At 39.9% G+C, this 13,882-nt stretch overlaps 1 protein-coding gene across 1 annotated transcript in view; it reads right to left on the reverse strand.

The window, feature by feature from the left end:
• LOC113238956 (dystrophin, isoforms A/C/F/G/H) overlaps positions 1–13,882 on the reverse strand; it is a 429,949-nt gene that overhangs the window by 98,395 nt on the left and 317,672 nt on the right. Inside the window, exons 24-25 of the mRNA XM_026475816.1 lie at positions 11,767–11,939; positions 2,796–2,940 (exon numbers count right to left, since the gene is read on the reverse strand). Coding sequence (XP_026331601.1) covers positions 2,796–2,940; positions 11,767–11,939 — 318 coding nt within the window. The remainder of the gene's footprint in view (positions 1–2,795; positions 2,941–11,766; positions 11,940–13,882) is intronic.

The following is a 13,882-nucleotide window of genomic DNA, read 5'->3' on the forward strand; positions in this document are numbered from 1 at the left end:
TCGCATTGTTTTTAGTAACCAAGGAGGGTTCCCTTTTAATACGTTCACGGTCCATCATAAGACCTTGGAGGATCTGTGACGGCATGAATGAAGTGAATGCTCAGAATCAATATACCTAATACATCGTTTAGAGTGAAGGAACACGTCATCCTTTGGGAAACGTGTCAAGTCTGGGGAGTGCGGGCAAATGTTCTCGTTACACGAGCGAGTCCCGTTCTCAGCAGCGACTTTTGATTGGTTACCTACTTTTGATACGGCTATACCTTACAATGGACACGATAATGGCAAATTGTTACCCAAGCAAGATAAAATCGTCTCATAAGCCCATCTAAAGTGCAAAAGAACCAAAGCGATAAATTCCAGCTACCTATTCGATTCCCATAAGGTATAATGAGTTATTTCGCCAAGTACAAAGCGACTACCCTTTGGCTAAATTGTCAGAATTTCGAAGCGTCTATGCGGAATTTCAAGGAAAACCTTTTAAAACGATGATCCACATAAATTTTAAGTGTACCATATAAATTATGGGTTGGGATCATAAAATATTACACTCTATCGGGTCTCATGTAGCCGCACGCCATTATTTTTGATTTTCCACTCTTTCCGTGGGAATTTATCGCGACCAATGAGCCAAGGAGTAAAATATCGTGTGTTTTACACTCTCTCATTCGGGAAACCGCAACTCTCGATGCAAGCTCTGCTCGCTACCACTTCTGCCACTTTAAATTCCACAATTTAAAACAAGCACAAGACAGTTCAACTATTCCGCTAGGAATTACCGCAATTAAATAATCACTAAACCGGATCTTTACTTTGATCAGCGAAATCAACATTAGCTTATGCGGTCGCTTCCAAGTCGGCCGATGTTGCTTTGTAGATTTAATCCGTGATTAATGCCTCGTTGCTTCAACTCGGAATTTAAATAAAAATGTTTGAGAACGGTTGGAGTCCAGCGACGAGCCGGAGACAAGTAGCGTTCATTAATTTCGCCCCACATGCACTCCAAAACGCAGCCGCCATTTTGCAGTGCAGCATGACTCGAAATGGCACTGCTCGATTGTTGCCAGCATTATTCTAAGGGTCAAGATATACCGATAAGGCCGATAACTTCATTCCAACAATATTGTCCGCGACTGTTAGGGCTTATCTCCAATAGGCGGGGATGGGAACGCACATAAGAGAAACAGTTGCAACAGCCCTGATGACACAGCAACAATGGCGTTTGATTACGCGTGGCAGCGTTGACGAGCGGAATTTACTTGCGGGTCGCGTTCAAATTATTTATCGCCAAGCCAACTCACTCACCAGTGCATTTCACTCTGCTGTTGCTGGAAAACCGCGTATTAATTTGTCAACACCTAGATCACTTGAATAGAAGTAAAAAATCAAATACACAACGTGACCATTATTTTTTCCCTCAGAGCGGGACGTTAGTAAATTTATTATTGTTCTAAAAATAAATGTTTATGACAGTTATTAAATGTTTAATGATTAATTATTTTCTAATTGAACTAAATATGTTTAATGATCAAAACTAAAAAAAAGCTAATCATGAGTGATTTGATGGGCTAGCTTTATGTATTTTTAGGGATGTGAGGTTTAGATTTTAAATCTATTCGACGGCAGCTGCCTCCAACCGCTCATCACCGCCAAAAACAATGCACGCGCAGTACGAAGACACAATCAATAGAGCCCGGCGACAAGGTTTATTTGAGGCTTCGATTTCGCGCCATTATATTAAATTTATTGTCACGTGTGTCCGGTTTTGTCAAAGCGGGATTGTCCCGCTCAAATCGGAACGTTACGTTAAGTATGTACACAGTTTTTTTTACTGGACAGTATGGGGAAATCCGAAACCATAGGATACAGAGAAACTGTCTTAGGAACCATTCCATCTGTTTTTGTGAAAACAATTTTGGCAAAGTCAATTTCCATAAAAATGAACAACATGGATAATTTTTTTGTATTCATCCATTTTGTATATATTGCAATTGCTCAATTTTATTCATCTTGTATGAAAAACATTTTATTAAATTCGACCAACTTCTGCGGTCCCAATTTTTTCTCCCAATACAATGAAATGATCCTTACATTAAGCTGAGTCGATCATCAGTAAGAACAAATATTTTTATGGGCAACTCACGCTTGATCAAAAAATTTACTATACCAAAATTGATTTCACAAAAAAACTTAACGGTTCCTAAGACACTATTCCTGGATCTCCCCTACTGTCCCAATTAAAAAAATGCACTATACTACATAACATACAATAAATAACAAATGTGCCATGAACATTACAATCTTATAGGTATTACTAAAAGTCTTCTTATCTTATCTTATGATTATGAATACAAAGATGGAACTAACAGAAAAAATGCAAGACCATGCTATTTGAGCCACGACAATAGCAATGCTACGGCAATGGTACGATGCAGCACGGTCGTCGGTTCAAGTCCCAGCGGGAATCATAACAAAACTAGTGGAGTTGTTACACAAAAAATGTTAATAAATAGTCTTCATCTTGTTAAATTATTTCATCTTTGCAATACTCGTATGTACCGTAAAAGTCAAAACGACCTCTAAACTAAGCAAACTTGGATGTGCTGCACTCTTTGGTCACCGCCGAATGTCAGCTTCGGGTGGCATTGCGCGCAACCCGACAAATGCTGTGTAGATACCAATTCGGACCTCAGTGTCCAGTAATTAAGTGAGGTAAAATAAAAATTCTTTGTGTCTATTTATCCGTTGAGGAGTAGTCTGAACTCAGCAGGAAATGTGGAGGCGGAAACGCTGACCTGTTGCTTTAGCAGAACGGGCAAGTCGCCGCGCGCCGGTGCCAGCGCGTTCAGTTCCGTCTCCTTGCGGATGACCCACTCCGTGAGCTCGCGCAGCGACAGCAGCAGCGCCGACCAGTGTTCTGCGTTGCTTTCCAGGCGGTTTCTGAAGCAAATTTCAAATACGTGTTACTAAAAACTTGGTCCTTGCTACGAAGTACTAAAAAATTCCGTTCGTATTTTCGTTCGAACGGGCAGTACCAACTCTTTTGCGAAAAATCGATCGATCCGTTCCCTCACTCTGTAACACATATTTGTACAGACCAAATATAGTAGATTGTACAAGTGCATAAAACGCGTCATTTTACCCTAGACGAGTATATCTTGGTGGATACTCAAAACGAGGGCAAAATGGGTCTTATGAACGAGTTATACGCTCTGCTTTTCACTTCGATTGCGAGTAAATTAAACAGCTATATTACAAATAAACGATTATTTAGTGTAAATTGAATGTAAAATTACAACAATTAGACGTGTAACACGGATTAAACAATAAAAGTAAAACTTTATTTTAGAAAGTTCTAGTGTGCGTGGCTGTTGGCGCAAGCGTCAATGCCTCGGCGATCTTAAACGACGATTTTATTTTATGCACTAGAGCATAAAATCCTATTTTATGCAGCCTACACATAGCATAAATACGAACTTTAAGAGCATGAGAAGTGAAAAAATGTTTTTAATTCAAATGGTATGTTAGCATGGGGAAATTAGGGATTACGAGCCATAAAAGCCAGTGCTATAAAAGAGGGCCCGACGCGTCGCGACGGAGATGGTAATTCAAAAACTTGGCTGGTATTAAGCCGCGCGTAATAAGTACAATTGTTGAAATTTTGGCCGCGGCTCAGATCCCTAATATATTTAAGCCTTGACTTCGACTTCGAGTGCGGGCCGTCGCACAAAAGCTAACAGGTCGATACGCTTTGACACGGAATATTTATTTGTGCCTTATAGGGAGGTTTATCTGATGTAGTTTTGTTGGGGAGCCAAGTATCAATTCATATCACCTAACCAATGAACTTGATTTTTATTGGACAACCGAAAGTATTATCAATTCCGAACAAAGTAACTAAAATAAATTAATAATTGTAAGAGATGTACCAACACAAAGACAAATTAAAATAATTTATATTTGAGTTCATCGCAGTACTTTTTTATAATGAACCCAACTGCAACAGAAGCAATTCCAATTCCATTAACGAAGCCACAACCTCCGGACCGAAAGCATCTAAGAAGTTTATTCGGTTTTACGGTCATATATTTAGACTCTACGACTGTAGCACTATCTATCTGAATAAAGTAGAACGTCGCAACAGCATTTATCGATAATAAATAACAATAACGAGACCGTCACTAGCGGCGACTCCATAAATCTGGCGTTTGAGACAATCGCTTGGAATTTTACACTAGCTCCACTATACTCCAACATCGCCCTTGGCACCTTGAACTTAAGGACTATAACCATGTTTGTATTCTTCGCACAAGAGTAACTCCCGAGTGGAACAACGCTCTTCTTCTCTTTTTATAAGAGTAATTTAAATCATATAAAGTCTCCGAGGTTGGCTGGTACATTAATTTGGTATGAAATTTAGTTGTGGCTTGTTCCAAGTTCGTAGCAAAACAATCACTGGTGTAGTAGATGTAGGGTCACATTTAGATTGTAAATTTATATTTTATTCTCGGGCATTGCATTCTGTGCATCAACGACTAAAAAAAAAGCAAATAACAACTCCTCAAAGCGAACAGCGTTGCTTTTTCTAACACGAAGACAAATGAGTGAGTGAGAATATTGAAATTATTTTATCTAGTGACTCCAGATCGTGTTGTCTGTGTGGTAAACATGGCTGAAATTATGATGATGCGGACAAAGATACAGAGGCACAAACCCGACGATGGACGAAATAAAGGCTGACATAAATAAAGAGGTAGAGTGCAAATTGGGGTGCGCGGGCGGGGAGCGGGGGTGTTGCGGGTTTGGACTGTGTATATATATGGGCAAACCCGTCAAAGCGCGGCCCGCTTAGTGAGCCCACCTGAACACAACCGCAGCGAGTGAAATGTTCAACGGGGGTCTGAACTTGTTACAAACGTATAGATATACAACCGCGGATCATGTTCGGGGATATGTACCTAAGCCTGGATTTAAGTCAATTCAGCTGGACGAGGCGCTTACCGAAGGGAGCTCTCCGTGGACGTACGGATTGCCGAAAGTATTCATAGTATCCATTTGATAAGAAAACGGGTTGTAAATGAATGTCTCAATAAAGCAAAATAAATAGAACGCCCGAAATGGCTAACGTTCAAGACCAGAGCGCCGGTTTACACCCGCGCCTTGTAGCGACATAAACGCACGGCGCTTGTTTTATATTGCTCGAAATCACTAAACAGCGCTTTACGGCGTCGCGTATGTAGATCATCGTTTACGGGCCGCCCCGCGCGCAGTGGGGCCCCGAGCCGCACGTGCCGCATTAGCCAAGTTGCAAAAGCAACAATGTGGCTGAAAGCTGCGGTGCACCGACGCTAGCGGTCGTATTCACATAAAGTTTCTCCGCAGTTAAGGTTCCATTCAATAAGCAAACGTGTTGCCTCCGCCCGACGGCTGATTTCACCAAAGGAGTGTCCAAGGCGAATATCCATAATTTGATGCGCCAACGCGGCGGTTTCGGCCCGTCGTTTATTGATTTTAATTTACATTAGTCTTTCTTTAATCGCTCCTTCCGTGGCCATAGATGACAACTTTTTATGTGCAATTGAAGAGGAATCAAATACACTTTACGTCTGCGCAGAATATCTCTTATCAGCTGCAAAAAGATCTTGGCTGCACCGTCATTGTAAAACTTTTATCGCCGCTATCACTTGTAAAGTGAGCAATAAAATCGCTTTTATGTGGTCGACTGTACTTATCATAGTGGGGGGCTTCTGCATTTATCGCTTTTTCTGTTTCTTGTATCTTGTGATTTAAATCTCTTATAGAGGTATACGACCGAAACATAAAAAGCTTACAATTCGAATCGAAGAGCAAACTAAGTTGAGAACAGTATAATTTGTATACCAACCACTGCAGACTGCAGCAGCCATAATTTGCAATGCATCGACAACGTGTACAGGGCCTGCAATCGGGCGACGCGCGTTTGTATGTAATGGATCTAGTAGGAGACTTTTAGGCGACGTGAAAGTGAGTTGCAGTGTCGTGGTTTTGTGGGCTGGGAGTCGATCACTGCGCGATCAAAGGTACGATAAAAGCAGCTTGGAAGCAGTAATTTGGAAAGGAGACTTCGTTGAGCAGTTTCGTACCAGAAAGTGGAATAGGCGACAGACACTAGAACATAGTTTCCCAAAGTGGTTCCTGCCCCAAAATTGACGCTGAAGAGTCCTAGTCTAGGGGGAGGTAAGGGCCTCAGAAGCAATTGGGGGGCGTTGATGCTGTCCAGGGGGTGCTACCGCATTTGAAAAATAAACCTGAAATATCTATGTATACAAACTATTACTACCAATATATTTTTCACTTCACTAGCTCGGAAAGGCTTTATTTCTTATTAGAAATTTGCGCGCAAAAAGATTTGAAATTCGAAAAAGAAGGTATATTTTATTCTTATTATTGTTGACTTTGTTTATAAAATTATTTGAATTCGTTGAAGAACTAAAATAATTTTAATAATCACATAAAATTATAAGACATACAAACAAAACTAAACATTTTCTTTTGATTAAAAAAATTTCGCCATAAGTACCCTACTTACATCAACTATTTATCAAGTATTAATCCGCTGGTATAATGTATTCTTATTATTACTGACTATAAATTGTCAACGATAACACTAATATTGTTTTATTACATTATTTTAATTTGTCGATGAACTAAAATAATTTCGTTAATCGCATAAAATTATAATTGTATATGTGGTGTAAATTCAGAACGCACCCAAAATTAAACTTTTTTTTTTTAAATTTTCCTTCATTCATTTCAGTACTTTGGATTGGATTGTACTGTAATGAATTGAAAAGAAACAAAACAAGAGCTAGTCTCAGTCTAGTGGTGATGAAAAAACCTGATTTGTTATAGTTCAACTGTTGTTTTTTTTCATCTACCATTTTCCTCGCTATAGTGAGGTGAAAAGTTGTGTGTTTAGCTCGGCAGCAAAGTTGTTTTGCGTCTCGTGTCTTGAAACCCTCGCTACGCTCAGGAATCTATTTTTGGACGACTCCCTTCGCTTGCTCAGGTTTCAGTACAAGCACTCGCGTCAAACAACAACTTTGCAGCCTTGCGAAAGAACAAATTATATTTATTCCTTGGATTTTTTTTGTTAAGTAAATATAAAAAATACGTGTTTTTTTGATTATTTTTGGCTCGCCGCCCACTTAGGCAAAACAAAAAATTTTAACACCCACCACCACAAAAAAATATTGAAAACATGTATTTTTTACGTTAACTAAACACAAAAAATCACAAGGAAATAAAACATATATTCTAGTGTAGTTTATACGTAGATCATTCAAGATTTCTTTTCACATGTGGTAGTTCTTTTCACTCCCTGGACAGCATCAACGCCACCCAATTGCTGTCGAGGCCTCCACAGCCCATCTAATAATAATAATAATAACATCCAAGGAGTCAAGAGCTCAAAGAAGAGCCCACATAGGGGTACATAGCTACTTGTAGCACACAAGCTCTTACCCAATTAGAAAAGTGCAATGAAATAGTGTAAACAATCCACGTGTCCTTGTTTATTTTCAAATCAACACATCTGCGTTAAGGAAATGACCTTTAAAATGATGATTTGATAAAACAAGCGAGGCGGGGCAGAAGCGGGAATAAGTTGATGAATCAATCGGAGGAGGGTCGGAGTGACTGGCGAAACTGAGTGCGACGTCCCTCTCAATTTTTTCGCAGTTCAAATTCAAACGTTTCGGAGATTTATGATGTATCGTTAACTTGGATGATTAATTCAGTAAGTCGGCAGGGCCCGCCGCACTCGTCGTGGCCCGGAAGCAGCCGCGGAACAGTGAACGGATTTCTGTTTTTGCTTAGGTATTTATATTAAGCAAATCGAGCGGGTTTTGAAAATAGTTAAATATCCATCGAATGCACTTTCGTGCGAAGCTGATATACAACACGCTAGTATCCGATTTCCGCCTACTTAAAGGCTCTATATACGTAATTATCAGCAAATAAATCGGGTGCCCCGCGCCCCGCACACCGCGCGCGCGCCCCGCGCCATAGGGGACGCGCTTACGACGCTATTAACGATCACTGCGACAGCACAAATCGAATTTGGTTCAATCCGTCGACACCCAATTGACTCTCATTCATTTATCGAACACCAATCAAAGGTTTTGTTCATTCCTGTTCGCGGAAGTAACACCAAATCTGACAAAACTCTAATATAATGCAAAACACAAGTGACATCTTTTGATATTTACATAAATAATAACATAATACATGTCACTTGTGCTGTTCGAATGTTCAGTAACCCTGAACATTCAGTTCTTAAGCATTAATTGGAACGTATCAACAGCACGAAGATGTGCAATGTATCGACATATCATTAAAAAGAGAAGACTAACGACATCCGTTTCCTTAATTATTCGGTGTAACCCTTTTAACCAAGGACGATACAAAAAAATAATATTATTTGCTTACACCCTAATATTGTGCAAGTGTTTATCGCAATTACTTTATGAAATCGGCACAAAAATAATCACAGGAGCTCAGGTCAAGTCTGTTTGGTGGTTAATTAAAAAAAACAGTGTACGAGTCGGCAGCCATAAAACACGCGCCTCATAAAATTTATTTCCCTTTTTTGTTACAGTGTTTCTTTTAAACGATGAAAAAGATGTTTTGCATTTATTATTTCAGCTAAATTCCTTTGGAGACCTTAAAATTACAGTTACGGAGATTTTTCGACTATTAATCTCCTTGAGGGTCTGCACCCCTCCAGTGGTCCAGCAAGGAGTCCTGTTTGCTGTCAAAGTCATAATGGTGAACCTGTTTCATTTTCAACGACTATTCCTTTATGAGGCTTTATGGGTTTTGATTAGACCCCCGAGCCTCGACTTTCGTCACCATTGCGGATGCAGCCGCGAATTATTACGAGTAATCTAATGACCAAATTCTATTCTCCATCGGGTAGTGTGGTCAACATTGTTATTACTGCTCACAGAAAATTCGATTATATTATGCGTAGATGGTGTCATTGCAGAGAACACATTGTACATCTAGATGCTTACAACGGCATTAATGCAACTTAATTGATGCGTGTCCGCACACGTGGCACACATTATCAATAGGCGCCGTTTAATACTCGATAGTAGCTGTAGAGGTCCTTGTGAACGAGTTCGTCCAGGCAAGTACTGCCACCTCACCTATTTCTGCCGCCAAGCAGTACTGTGACCATTACTGTGTTCGGGTTTTGAAGGGTAAGAGTGCACTTGTCAACTTATGTCTCAGCGTGATGGGCGCAGTGGTACTGCAACTGTTATGGACAGGCGTGTAGCCTACCGTCAGGCGCACGACTTGTTCGCCCCGTCACATGTTATTATAAAAAAAGAACTTGAAATCGTCACACTGATTACAACCTACTCCTCATTTTTTGCTCGCTCTTGCTCTTTGTAAACAAACATTTGAAACAAATATCGTAAATGATAAATGTGTATCATTTATCAACACACACAACTAAGTGATCATACCATATCACTTGCCGTTCAATAGTTACTCAAAACTATATAAATGTAGAGCCAGGCCCCAAAGTGCCCTTGCTACTTGCCTAAACATGCCGAGTGCCGACTGAGTTTTAAGAGAGGCGCTAATATTTAATGGTGCGCACCTGAGGCCGACCTCCGACCGCCGACTTTCACAAAATCCGTTTACATCCTTCATAATACATTTCCTACGCCGCAAAGTACAATCGTCGGAATAGTTCTTACACACTGTTTAACATGATTGCACATTTACTTCGGGTTATCTAGAGCAGAAGATTGTCAACGTTTCCGGTTAATTATGTTGATATAGAGAGATCGAACGTCTCTATAGTTTAACTTTGAAGTGAGTTACACCTAAGGCTCTTTTAGTTGACAGCTGTGAGTTGGATTTGTGCCTCTCACTGGCCAACTCCCAACTTGGCACTGGGCGGCGACAATCTCTGTGCGAGTGTCGTGCGCGTGACAACAAATCGTTACTTGCGTTTCTCTGGGCAAAGCAAAATAGGCGGAACGGTTCCGGGATCATAAAGAAAATTCTACTTTCTTTCAGACTACGTACACCTCGCCTAGTTTCCGAAACCGATACAATTTTTGCCATATACGTGTATTCATAGGCGGTACTGCAAAATCCTGTGTCGTGGTGAGCTATGAATAACGGATAATGGCCCACGCATCGCCGGGTCAATACGGTTAATTTTTTAAGTCACGTGTGCAGCGCGCGAATCTTTCACCAGTAATTAATTATATTCCTAACTAGCTGTTGCCCACGACTTCGTCTGAGTACAATTGTATTGTTGCTACTAAAACACAAATGTAAAGAGCACGTTCATCTATAGACTTGATTTTTTTTAAATACTTCGTGTCCCTAACTAATTTCTATTTAGGAGTTCTTTGAAAAACCCTGAAACACGTATAATGAGCACCGGAAAGGTAAAACGTCTAACAGGCATTTGGAAAATATTACAAGAGAACGATTTAATTTTAAAGTACTTTTTGAAATAAAACAAATAAAGTTATCATTTTTTTTCCAATGCACGTTAAACGGTTTACCTTTCCAGGGTCGTAATTATTTATATTGTATTTATAGTAAGTATCCAAACCAAGTTTAAAGCAAATCACACGACGCGTTAAAAAGTTCCAATACATACTTTCAATACCCTATTTCGTCCATATTTTTTTACATTTTTATAGAATATTTATATAAAGTTTTATTTTTGTAATTCCAAGAAATTAGATTTTACATACAAATAGTTGTAAAACTATTTTAACCGTTTTCACCCTCTTAGGGGTCGATTTTCAAAAAAATACTCATGGATTTTGCTGTGCGACCATTTACCCAAACCATTTACCGACATTTATTGCTACGAACCCTACTCCTATATTCTGTATATACATACCAAATTAACAACATTGGAAACACTTAGGCATTTTGTAAAGCACTCAAAGCGCCAGTATAATTTCAATGCCTTTACCCCGTAGAGTCCAGATCGTTTACAATTGAATTTCCTACTCGTATCTTGTACAGCTCACCCTGCCTCACCGACCACCGGTGCCCGGGGCTGTGACGCCAATCCACTGCCGGTAAGTCGATTACGCCCGCGCCGCTACGGTTGCTTTAATTGCTCTTCATGTGCCATTAATTCATATAACTTCGTGCAAATCGGCAGGTGCGTCGCGGCCCTCTCCGCAAGGACAGAGAAATCCGATTGCATCGAATGTGTTTAGGATTCGAACGGGATGTACTCAATTTAGTGTCCGACGTGAAGGAATTATACACTTGTGGGAAAATAGGCAACGTGAGAGGACATAACATAGGACAATGAATAACTTGCTGTCATAAATAGAGCTTGGAGTTCTCTTCTGCTGGCGGCATCAAACCGGAGAATCGTCAAATAATCACAGCAGTCACTCGTAATCTGCGGTTCTTTCTATAAACAAATAATAAATCTTTCCGTCCCGCACGACAGCCGAAATTGAATTGATTTCGCAAACAAGAATTAATTAAGAAGTGTCAGCCGATAAACGAGCTCGGAACCAAGTTCTCAACTTTGCCATTATGGCAAATAGAAGGCCTTTTAGAATTTTGGTCTCCCCTAAGAAAGGGGCGGCAATATTGTTGAGCCTTTAAAAGTCGAACAATTATCTTTTCTAGCGTAGTCCTTGTGCAAATTATGCAATGTGTCTCGGGTCAAGTCAACGCTAGAAAGATCGTCTCAATGGAAACTGAAACTCGACAAACCTTATAGCCATGCTTTTGTCCTTGAGGTGGTGCCAACGCTGATTCATCTCATCGAGGCGGCTCTGCAGCATGACGGCATCTTCCTGCGAGGACAGCGAGCTCAGCAGTCGGCGGCCCGTGCCAGTGAGCGACGCGTACACGTCGCGGTGGGTTTCGATCTCCGATTGCAAATCCTGCAGACAAACAATACACCTGTAATCAATACACAACTCATACTAAATAGAGACAACTAGTTCAGAGCGCAGTATTTACAATTAAAACATCAAACCAACAATGGTACAATTTGCAGTACTGCCATACCGGATGATTTCGCAAACAGGCTTTCTTTCGGTCACGTTCGTCTAATGGAATCAAAATCTATCCAATTCCAATGGATAAACACGCGAAACAATAACTGAAATATGCTGCGAGCAATAAATCTTCTGCGCCGAGAGGGTGCACTATTCACTCTGTATAAATCGCCGTCAAAGGACAAAGTGCGCGCACAATTCACGTTGGGGTTAGCGTAGCGAGCGGTAGATGTTTTGTTTGGTCGTCGTAAGAGGCCAATTTATCGGGCTCCGCGGCCACAGAACAAATTCCCGGCGCGCTCTTGCCGCATGGCGGCCACCACAGCCGCCGTGACGCCGCTGCCTGCCGCAACTCTCAATGGATGACTCCCATCAAACTTGTTAGTCTTAACAAGACTGCATCGCGATTCAATAGCCTAGTTATAGTTAGATCTATCTAATCGTTTAGTCTAATACTAAGATAGTACTTATGCATTTTACGTACGTGTGAAATCGATTAAAGTGTAGTATGAGCAAAAACGCTCAAAGATCAACCCTGCATAAAATTCTTTAAACAAAATAGAAGCCAAGCGTTAGTGTCATATGTCACGGAGACGCGTAGAGCTATCGTTTCAAGAAGGCACCTTCGCGACAGCGCGTTTAAAATGTGAAGAATTCTCATCTGCCCGTCGCCTTCGTGCTCTGTCTCGAGAACGACGACGACGTCCTACTTTTCGTTGCTTTTTCCTGCTGAGATGTTTTCCAAACATGGTACTAAAATGGCACCGGTCCGTTTGTGAATTGTGAACATAAGTGCTCTGTAATTTTATTTCATAATTTAATTGTTTTTTTCGTGTTATTCTTGTAAAAACCCATTTTATTACTTTTACCATTTAATTTATTATAAGTGTATATACAGTGATTTTAACACGTTTATTAAGTGAAAAAAGTGAAGTGAAATAATGTCCGTGGTTGCAAAGCAGATTAACAATAAAGTTGATTTGTACATAATTCTACTTATCAGTAATTATCGGGGTTAGACATATTTACGAGCATTATTCAAGTCACTTTGGAGAAATAACCTTTACGAATTGTTTTAAAATTAAGTATACTATTACGTAAATAGTTAAGTTTATAATTTCTGAGTGGTTATTTAATCTAATCATTAGCTTTGTATGAATAAAATTGTAAAAATATAACCTCATAGTTAGTATCTTATCGCTCGCTCAGCTTTCTTGTTAACGTTCTTTTCAATTTTTTTTTATTTTCTAAAGCATGAAGCATAAGCTCCATCTCACTTTGATAGAACTCAAAACAGCGAAGGCAACGAATGAGCAGTTACTACCAGAAAGCAATATTGGTAATGAAACAAAATAATGGACATTTTAGAAAAGAATAGGCAGTTCAAAACTGATACAGCAGAATTGCTCGTCCGAATTACGGAGATACAGCACCAAAAATCCAGGTACAGCAGCAGCTAGTGATGAAAGAGACACAGTCTTTTAGGGCCTTTTAAAAAACCTCGACTAATTTTTACCGCCTAACGACTAGTCTAGTCTTTTAACCATCAAGTTTTGAGTCATAAGACTAAAACTGGAGACTAATTCGAGTCGAAGTCTTTGAACCCTAGGAAGCATAAAAGACTTGTAGGACTAAAACGACCAAAACGACTGGCGCCTTATAGCGAGTCATGAGCCGTATGGTGTGATTTTATTTCTACCCACAAGATATTTATTTTGCGATTGATGGATAACGTTAACGTAGATTTGTTCACGGAAGTCAGTTAAATATAACCAATTCAAGTTATTTGTTTTTTGGGAATTACTTGTTTCTTTAATATAAAAATG

The sequence above is a fragment of the Hyposmocoma kahamanoa genome, unplaced genomic scaffold (assembly GCF_003589595.1).
Source record: "Hyposmocoma kahamanoa isolate Upper Pololo Valley unplaced genomic scaffold, ASM358959v1 98972, whole genome shotgun sequence".
Classification (NCBI taxonomy): domain Eukaryota; kingdom Metazoa; phylum Arthropoda; class Insecta; order Lepidoptera; family Cosmopterigidae; genus Hyposmocoma; species Hyposmocoma kahamanoa.